This window comes from Morone saxatilis, unplaced genomic scaffold, assembly GCF_004916995.1.
Source record: "Morone saxatilis isolate NCDOM2014 unplaced genomic scaffold, NCSU_SB_2.0 Contig24, whole genome shotgun sequence".
NCBI classification, from domain to species: domain Eukaryota; kingdom Metazoa; phylum Chordata; class Actinopteri; family Moronidae; genus Morone; species Morone saxatilis.
The window spans coordinates 10,447,397-10,457,949 of NW_023339807.1; the positions used below are offsets into that span (position 1 = coordinate 10,447,397).

At 38.7% G+C, this 10,553-nt stretch overlaps 1 protein-coding gene across 1 annotated transcript in view; it reads right to left on the bottom strand.

Moving 5' to 3' along the window:
- Positions 1–582: 582 nt before the first annotated feature.
- cdkal1 (CDK5 regulatory subunit associated protein 1-like 1) overlaps positions 583–10,553 on the bottom strand; it is a gene marked incomplete in the record, with an annotated part of 220,018 nt that continues 210,047 nt past the window's right edge. Inside the window, 1 exon segment of the mRNA XM_035671969.1 lies at positions 583–2,423. Within this exon segment, the coding sequence (XP_035527862.1) occupies positions 2,262–2,423 (162 nt within the window).

Genomic DNA, 10,553 nt, shown 5'->3' on the forward strand with positions numbered 1-10,553 from the left:
GTGTGTGTGTGTAGGCAACAAACAGTGGTATATCTAATAACAGGCCTTTCTGAATGAGAGAGTGATGAGTCCTGTCACTCCTGAACCACATACACAACCAGATGCACGCATACTGGCTTTCTGCTAAATTAACCATTGGAGTAAACTACAGACACTACATGAGGCAGCGCAGGCATGTACAGACAGACAGACACACACACACAGACACACCCTCTGACACAGAAACAAGCTCACAAACAAGCTGAAAGAGAGACTTGTGACTACAAATATATGCAGGGCATGTGAACACACACACACACACACACACAGATAAAATGCAGACATACTGACAGAGACACATGTGCCAGTGTAATGCGACACATAAATTGGGGCATGTATTATTAACTGTCTGAAATTTCACAGCACACATTGGGACTGTTGTACCTCAAAACAGAATGACATTAGAGAGAAACACAGGCAGGCACTATACATGACAACAACTGACATGGCAACACCGAGCGCTGAAAGCAGACTCTCCCATACCCATTCTATAGGGCTTATTCAATAGTAAAAACCTCAGCAGTTAATCAATCAACACAGTTATTTAACTCATGACAAATTGATTCTGTCCTTTATTTAAATGTTTTAGATGGCTGGGACATTGCTAATCAACAAAAACAATACAGTCTGTCTCAGTAGTGACTCAGACAACCCACATAATAGACATTTCAGCAAATAAGTTGTATTGCAGGGTCAGTTCTCCTGAATTACAGAAAAAGACAAACATTCCTCACTTACCTCTAGTAATGTGTAGCAGTGCTAACAGGTTGGTTTTAAGATAACTGCCTCTGAGACTTCTGCTGCCAACCTAATACAAGGGACATTTAAGGTGGTTTCCTTAAGAGCCACAGATCTCCCTATAAACACTTTTCACTGAAACATTCCTATATCAGTCCCTATGAAACCCAATGCTAGTGTTCTCTATGGGTTTTAAGTGTATCATACCTGTGTTGTTGATCTAATGCTGAGAGCACCACAAATGGAACTCCATTCACCTTTATTGTACTAGGGTGACAGCAAAGATCTCAGAGTGTGATATCAACTAAAATACAGGTGAGTGAGAAAATATCAAATAACCCTTTAAGTGGGCACCACAGCAAGTCATCACAGTACAGTACAGTCCAAATAAAATAAATCACAATGGGTGTGTGGTGTTGATAAAATGACAAACAACCAGCAATTAGCAGCATCCATCTTGCCAGTTGTCCTTTATGTTATAACTAATCAAGTAAGACGTACATTATAAATTAATTCCACTTGAAGTTGATGTATGAGGCAAAAACCATAAAATGAAACAAATAAAAACCTTTCTGAACAACCCCTTGAACAAAATGAGATGCTACAACAACTTCAAAGACGTTTGCTATGAAGATCTGAAAACTATACAGTCCTTTCTCTTATTCAAAAATAAATACTTTGAAATGAAGGATACAAATTACCTTTCATCAGAGTATTATACACTTAATTACTCCTTTCTGGAGAACAAAAAAACTGTATACTGTACATACTGTTAAGTAAGCACAATTCAATCCATCAAAAGCACGGATGAAAAACTCTAATATTTTGAAATCTTCATGCTCATTCTTAGACTTTGTTCTGGTACAGATGACTTGAATGTGTTCAACTAGTTGAAAAACATTATTTCGTTCACCAGTTTATGGACAATGTCAGACTGCAGCCCTCAGTGAACAACAGACCAAGCCTGAAACAACCTACACACTTTCTCATCTTTCACTCTCATAATAAAACTAAAATATCAATCAGAATATGTACTTGAAATAGATTCTAAATAACATCTAGTTTAACAAATGTGTAATTTGTAACAAAAAGGCTTGTATAAAAAGAGTTCACTGAGGTCTGTCTTAGACAGTTGACCTGTTATTGCCCATGTGGTTGTTCCTACTTCACTGACAGAAAAAGACAGTGACATCACTTTGTTTGGAGAAAACAGAGTAAAAAGACTTCTAACTATGTCCTTCAATTAAAAATTAAACATAACCGTACTAAAAACCAGAAGTCTCACAGGACATTTATATAATCCATGACTTTGTAGGTGTCACTGACCTTGTCTTTTATTCTTTGGGTTAATTTAAAATGGGATGACAGCATGTGATCTAAGGAGACAGCTTTATCTCTGTATTCACCAACTTAAAAGACACTGTTTAGGCTCCTAGTATGTCACTGTCCTCTCCCTTTTCTTCTCCTAGGTTGCAGTTGCTCCATCAGTACAGTTTCTCTATGATGAAGGCCAGGATGGCTGCTGCCAGAACAAGCCCAATTCCCAGCTTCTTCAGTCCTTCCCCGTCCAGACTGTAAGAGCCAGTCAACAAACCAGACGAAGACGTCATAGAAGCAGGACCTTGGACACCATTGGCCATCTGTTCCTGTTGGGTGAAACTTACATTAGACTCAGTTCAAGAAAAGTATGTGTCCTTCGTCTATTGTCATCCAAACACTATAATAACAATACTTTACTGACTTCTTTAAGGGAGACTTTGCTGATTGCTCTCTGTAGAGAAATAATGACTCCTGGATCAGCTACAGATATTGAGCTTGCAGTTATTCAATCAAACTACATGGCAGATGTTTACTGATGTGAGGATTTCAGTCAAATCAATAAATCTTGTGTGTGTGTTTCCAAAATCTGTGCACTTACAGTACATCATGATTGATTGACATAGCACAGATCATTCTGTAATGTTGGCTAGCAACTGGAGGAACATGGTGTAGAAGAAGAGGAACTTTGCATGCTGATGCTGTTGCACTGAGCTGAGCCAACCCCACAGACCTCTCTCTCTCTCTCATAAAGAGACAGCTGCAGACTAAACTGTTTCAATATTTTTTGAGAATTCTAATCTTCCTTCTGATATTATGTGAATTTCTCTCAGATGCATCCAAACACACACACAAACACAAATTATCTGTCTTGTCCCACACAAAGATCATTGTAGCTCATAGCATAAGTTGCCACCATAATTCATAAATAGTAAATCATTTTTAGATTAAATCAACTGGCCACAGTCACAAATTAGTGCTTGACAGCACAGTGACCAACGTATCAAATGTCTGTAATCAGAGAGTTCTGTTCAGTCTAAATGTGTTGGACCATTAAAAAGACATCCACCACTGAAGGGATATGACAATGAAAGATGGGAAAGCGAAATGCTGAGAAGAGAGAGAATATATAAACTAGGAGGGCAGGAAGAGGAAGACCAAATTCTGATTGTGTGTGTTTTCTTGTTCATCAATCAGCCAAATCAGAATCTACTCAACTCTTGGTTCTTCATAAAATAGTAATTTATATGTGGGGGAATATTATTACTTTTTATGGTTCATTGCTGCTGATCATTATGTACATTTAGAAATACATCTATTGATGCCACTTGATTCTTCCTATCTCTCACCTTCCGTCTGTCTCCAGTTTCATTTGGAAATTACAAAGAGTAATAAACAGAATTTTAAATCCACTGATTATTTCGATATTTTGTTGATGAAAGCATTCATAAAACGAGCCATTTGCTTATGCAAATGAGTGCATTTCAATTATGATTCCATTATCTCTGTGCAAAGCAGTTAATGCAGTTTTGTAGTGATCCAATTATTACAGAGTGCTGTCTATTGAATCAAGCTGATGTTGATGAACGTGCACTGTGATGTAGTTACGTAGGGAATCTGGGAGAGACATCAGAACATAAGAGTTAGCTTATAATGTTAGCACAACCAAACCAAGATTGTAACTGTGATAGATTGTGTTTGAGTTAATCTCTCAGTAGTATGTCATTCTAAAGTTGCTTTGCTACAATGTTTCTAAATCAAGTGCAAATTCACATACAACTGCTTCCTATAGCAACATAAAAAAATTCAGTCAGATGTTAAGCGTGCACCTAAAGCAATGACTGCCTTGGGCTGTATTTGATTCTGATGAGAGCAACATCAAAAATAAGCTGCCATTTTTCAGTTGTTGACAGTTGTATATATATATATATATATATATAATTCAGTTGGTAAAATTCAATACTGATAACCAGCCCTATTTCACCCTGGCCTCCACCCTCCCTCATCGATCATCATTCCATTTGATTACACATTTATTTGCTTTTATCTTAATGTCAGAGTGACCTGAGGTGCGATTTCGAGAAAATTGCACCTCAAGATGTGGCTTTTATAATTTGAGAACCAAGACTTGTCTCTGGTTGGAATGGATATCGATCTGGATGACCTTGTGGTTGTTCCTATATGTCTCATCCTGCATGACAGTTGATAAAATGCCTTATCACCCAGACAGTAGATTATGCAGGGCGATATTGAGCAATTGATCAGCGGCTTTCCATAATAAACTTTAATCAAGTTCTCTAGGGATAACTGTGAGAGGTTTGGCTTTGATATTAACCATAGGTAGATTGACTCCTCTCTCTCTCTCCCTCAGGTATCTCCATCAAGTCTTGTTCGACTATCCTCTGTCTGATCTACCTTTATTCCTTCTCTTCTCTTATCCTTTATCAATAGGATGATTAGCCAACTTCAGGAATTCTGTTTACCATTGCTAATATCTGGCTGTGCATGCTATCTATAAGTTTGCTCTCTTTTATAGTTAAAGGTTACTTCCCATGGAAGTAGAACATTTAGAAAAAATATTAAAATATACTTTAGAAACAGTTGCAATTGTAAAGAATTTGTACGTGTACATATTGTGCATTTATGCTATGAACTAAGATAAAAATAATTTGTAAGGTGCAAACACCTCTCTGGATGAACAGTATATATTCGTATGTAACTGAGAGTCAGCGCACACCTACACATGACTGTGTCTATGAACAGCTGCATAGCGCCTGTCCTGTGCCTCTTTATCGTCCACATTATTCCCGCTTCCCTGTCCTCTCTGATGCCACCCACTCTTCTCCTCACTGGTGTCGCTGAATGGATTCCTCTGTTACCGCACACAATGGAGGATGGATACTATGACCGACAACGCCTCAGTGACACATCCATAAGTGACTTACAGTAACCTCAGACAATATGTGGAGGGAGAATTAATAAGAGGACTGGCTGACATATTCACATTTGCTAAATGTTGGGATAATCGTTCGATTCCCTAATGGGGAAACTGACACGCCGTTTTGATGCTTCAAAAACAATAAGGGTTCTTTTTGCCAGGGTGTACTGTGGTAGCCATGTCCCTGTCATAGTGCATGTGTTACTTGTCGTTGAGCCTACTGACTATAAAAATGCGATTGTAACAAATACTTCTGTTAGGGGTACAATTCACTAATCCACTCTCGTCAGCAATAACATATTTAAAAGGACTCTTCAGTGAGGTTACACTGTATGACCTTTAGCAGGTTTGAAATGTTCACTAAAGATTGAGTGAACAGTCAGTGAGAAAACTGACTATTTTTATCGTTCATTTACTTTATTAACAACTAGATGGGAATGAAAAATGGAAAATAGACTTAATTGTAAATTTCATTTCTTGCTTACTTGAAGGAGAAACAGACCAAGATGAATACTTAATGGAAACTGAGACAAGAGGAGCAACAGACTAAGTGCACAGGACTGATGAAACCAAAACCATTATCTATCTCTATACTGACAGTCCAAGGATACTGCCTTCTTCTCTATCCATCTCTTTATCTGTCTCTCTGCAGGTGTCTTTTAGCAACAGGGTGCCAGGAGAGGGGCTGAACAGTAGAGTCTAAAATCTATTACTAGTAGGGAGAATAAGTGAAAGTCCAAGTGCCAGTAGGTGCGTGTCAGCACAGTGGGAGAGAGGAGCAGAGGAGTGGAGAGAAGTGAAATTAGGAAAAGGAAGAAGAAGAAGAAAGGGAACAGGAAAAGATGAGAGATGTGGCTTTCACTGATAGTTAACCACCTGCGAGCTGGCATGCTGAGTTCGTACATATGTCTGTGAGAAAGAGAGTGTGTGTGTGTGTAGGCCAGTGGTGGATAATGTTGGTCACTGTCTCTGCTCACAGAGGTAGAACAGAGCTAAATAACACTACTGCAGGGGCACAGACTGCGTAGCTACTTTTCCCTCAAGGTTTTCCATAGGACTCTTGAATATCTGTTTGTGTCTTAAAAACTCTTCCTCCAATTCCACCGTTTTTGAAAGAAATCTGCCTGCGTGTCTGGTGCAGCCTTCGCTAACACACCGGCATACGCACACCACATCACGAGGGTCAGAAAGCACAATACACAATGGTCACATTTCTCACATGATCCTCACCAGCTGTCAGTGTCACTCTAGACACACAGAGGCCATGGAAGTGGTGTGTGTGTATGTGAGAGAGAGTAAAACAGATCGCCTCCTTAGTCACGGGTGATTTGACAAAGCCATAGTGACAATCACAATGAGCTGCAGCTGTATTTACAACTGGACCAAGGGACGGGAGAGACATAAGGAGGGATTACAAGTAATATTTCTGATACAAACTATCACTGAGAGAAATAATGACAAGTAAAAAAAAAAAATAAAAAATAAAAATAAAGCAATAGAGGCTCAGTGGGAAACTTGAGTCATGTTCTCTTTCTGTCTTCCTCTTTTTCATCTGTCATCTAAAACTTACTCCATCACCACCACTGCAAAACCCTCTGACACAGCAATGTATGGGCGTGCAGGTACACACCTTGTCACTTTGCACATACTAGATCTTGGAATCTATAAATCTATACACCTGAACAGTACCCTTTATAGTCATTAACACAAAGATGCATCAAGTGCACAGTGAGGTGAGGTGTTAGGTGTATGTGCACGTGTCGAACACATGACAGACGCCATTTCACACAGAGAAGAGGGCAGATGCTTTCAGGATATGGTAAAAGGTACAAAGATCAAACGTGGACATAACATGTGCAGATACACACACACACACACACACACACACACACACACTATTAATACGAACACTTGATGGACCAAAATAAAAGATCAGTGTGATATAGAACAGGTATAAAAGCCTACACTATCTACTGTCAAGTAAATGTGGCACTGCAGTATACCAATTACTCTTTACGCAGAGAAAAGCTTTCTCCTGTTATTACAGTCATATTGTATCTTTGCCTGGAAGCAAAAAATAGACCATAGGTGGTTAGACAAAAAAGAAAATATTTCACATTTAATGTGACATTACACAATACACAGTTACATCAAATAATTTGCTGTTTAAAGAACTTTACCAACAATCTCTGTGTTGGGAATCAATCCAGGAAATGTGTCTTTGGAGATAAAGACGCAAGGCGTTTTTGTCAGATCCCAACACTGAAACAAGTTTAAGTGAGGAAAGGAAGAGGAAAGTCATCCCTGTAGCGGATACTATAAGCAGGTATTGGCGAAAAATGTGTGACCATGATATCTGTGTTTTACTGTAGCTAATGGAGCTGTCTCTGCTGGCCACTAGATACTTCCACTTCTGCTCACTTCAAAGAACCGAAAGCATTGTCCATTATATATACAGTCAGTGTATAGAAATAGTCACCTTAGGGCAGCACAGGTTACTTGAAGGCCACATCAAGCTTTTGTGGCATGGACTCAAAGAGAAAAATAAAGGCCTCTCTCAATTAAATACTCTTCCAATAACAAGACTGAAGTGCTGAGACATACTTCAACAAAACTGCAGCTGTATTTCTGTTGAACCAGCATGCTGAACTTAAGAGGACGATAAAGATAGAAATAAAATACAAAGCTACGGATGACTTATCTGCTGAAGAACTTTGCTCAGAGGAGGTTGTTTACAAGGTCTTTACTGGGGAAATCTATTTTTATTTATATACCGTGGAAGAAAAAGACAAGAAACATGAGATCACGATAGTTAAACTTTTTCCTAACTGTTGTTGGGGAAGTGCTTTGTTTTTTACATCTTCCATCTGTGGTTCAAAAGCAAACTCAGGGGCATTTAAAAACCTCTGACATTTTAAATCAACAAAATAGAATGAGGCTGAGTAATGCCATTTGACATATTAGGTAAGAATACTGAAAATAGACGTGTCTTATATTTTGATGGCTTAACATTTATTCCTTTGTTACTGTGACTTTGGTTCTTCAAGTATACACAAAGCGCAGGCCATGTAATACAATTTGACATGCTAAATGAAATGCTTAAAATAGCTACGCCTGCTGTTTTGAAAGCAAAACAAATTATTTGGTACTAGAGTAAACAAGTCATGCAAAGGCCAAGCAAAACCTTTTGACATTTTAAATTAAAAGTTTAAAAATAGATTTGAGAGGATTATCTGTATCCTGACCAGAAAAGACAGCCCGATGTTAGATTTGTTAGATTTTCCTGACAATACAGACGAAAACGTGTGCATAACGCAACATCAAAGCAACAACCCACAACAGTTGCATGTCGACATAGAGCAGTTCAATTGTTTGGGGTGAAATACAGATTTTGTGCGTGTGTGTTTTGTCTACATGATTACTGTGTATGTACAGCCAGTGTCTCATATAGCCTGTGGCTAGTAGGATGGTGCCAGTCACACCAGGGGGGACTGTGCATCTGTGTACATGTGGATATTAGTGTGTGGATCTGTGTGTATAAGCTTAGTTTTGCCAATGGACCTGTAGTGTATTTTAGTGTGTGTCTGTGTTTATGTGCTTAAGCATCATGATGCAAAGTACCAGCAATCCCACCCAATAAGCCTGTAACACAATATATAAAGATACAATTATAAATTGACTACATCCACATAGTGTGTGTTTTTAATTTATTTTTCTCCTTTTTCCACCTACTCACCTTAAACAAGTAAAATACACACACAAACACGCACACAATGGAAAACTGATAAAACAGAATTGGGAGGATAAATGAGCGGGAGGTAAAAGGAAGAAAGGTAGTGAAAGAAATGATGAAGAGAGAAAAAGGAAGAAAAAACGAAGAAACAAATAGGAAGAAAGGAAGACTAGGGAAAAACGAGAATACCAGCCACAGAGAAAAAGGAAGAAGAAAGGCCAGCAAATTTAATACGCTAGTAGAAATTCGTCCATTCACTTCCATTTTTTGTTATTTTGTCAATTTGTGGTCATGCAGGGACATTGTTCACTACTCGTATTCCTCCATTTCTATATCTCTCCCACCTCTCTCCTTTTTTTTTTTTTAAACTTTTATGCCGTCTTTAATACGAACTGTCAATTTGCTGTCATGTGGAAGGAGCAGAGTCGTTTTCCTCTCTCTCTCCCATTCTCTCAGTCTCCTTGAGAAAGTATGCTGTGAAAAGAGCTGATTATTGAATGGCACTCAAGCTGCTTTTCTGTCTCCTGATCTCTCCGTCTACCTCGCTCTCTCTTTCATTCTTGCTTCGTTTTTTTGGCCTCTCTCTCACCACCCCCCAACCCCAATCTGAGGATGAGGACTGGTGAAGATACTTTCTCTTTTTCTTTCCTTCACCATGCTGTTGAGTGCTTTCTCTGCTATTGTGTCCCACTAAAAGACTCATTACTGTTCTTCCCTATCTGCGGAAAGTGCTGTGTCTATGAATGAAGGGCTGACAGAGGAGATAGAGAGATAGAGAGAGAGTAAGAGAGAACAGAAGAAGAGATATTGCCCATGTCAATGAAAGCAAATTCCTCTCTTACTAAAACCTTGGTCTTGTTCATTGAATGAAATGGCAAAAACACCAAGGCCTATTAATGAATGTGTCACATCGCACAAAGGATTGAGAGAGAAGGGGAAAAAAATGAGAGACAGGAAAAGTCAGGTTGAAAAACAAACAAAAAGCAAAACAAAATGGAGGGGACAGACAAGAGTTAAAAATGACAGTATGCTACTACTGTTAAGGAGGATCCATCTTCTATACCTCCTAATTCATATTTAGTCACTGGAAAGGGAACTGCCACTGGCAGGGAAACAGGTTGTCAGTTCATTACAACAAACACATTCATACTGAGTGGCAGATTATATCCTTTAGTTCATCTGACTTTCATGTTTTGGGGGTTTGGGAGGACTTAAGGTACCTTGGTCTTTGTGGAAAAGGAGGAATCTTATCTAGTCCAGATGTGTTATATTATAGCATTTATGTTACCATAGTTCGTTACTTTCACCAATTGAAGGAAAATATTTGACTTAAAAGTGGTGGTACAGCAGCTTGACATTAGTTTAGACAATACAACCAAAACCACCTACTAATATGTGATTGAATAAATGAAGACCTTGTTGGGTCTGGTTCCTCTGCTTCACAAATTTGGCTTTAAAGAAAAATATCCTCTGCAAGCTGCAGAACTCAGCACAACATTCTTGGGCAAAGTGCAGTGTGCCATTAGCTCACTACACATCCATCCTATACCTGTCTATATATTCACACATACATGCATCTATTCATCTGCTCATCCATCAGTTGTGTGCATCTAAGCCATTATATCTCACATCCATGCACCCTTATCTATCTGTCCACTTTCAGGTCCATCCATCCACAGCCGTCCACCCAAGCCAGATGGATAGATTGATGGATTTATAGTGGTGTATTTATAGAGGAGTGGTGTATTTTTATACACCACTCCTCTATAAATCCATCAATCTATCCAT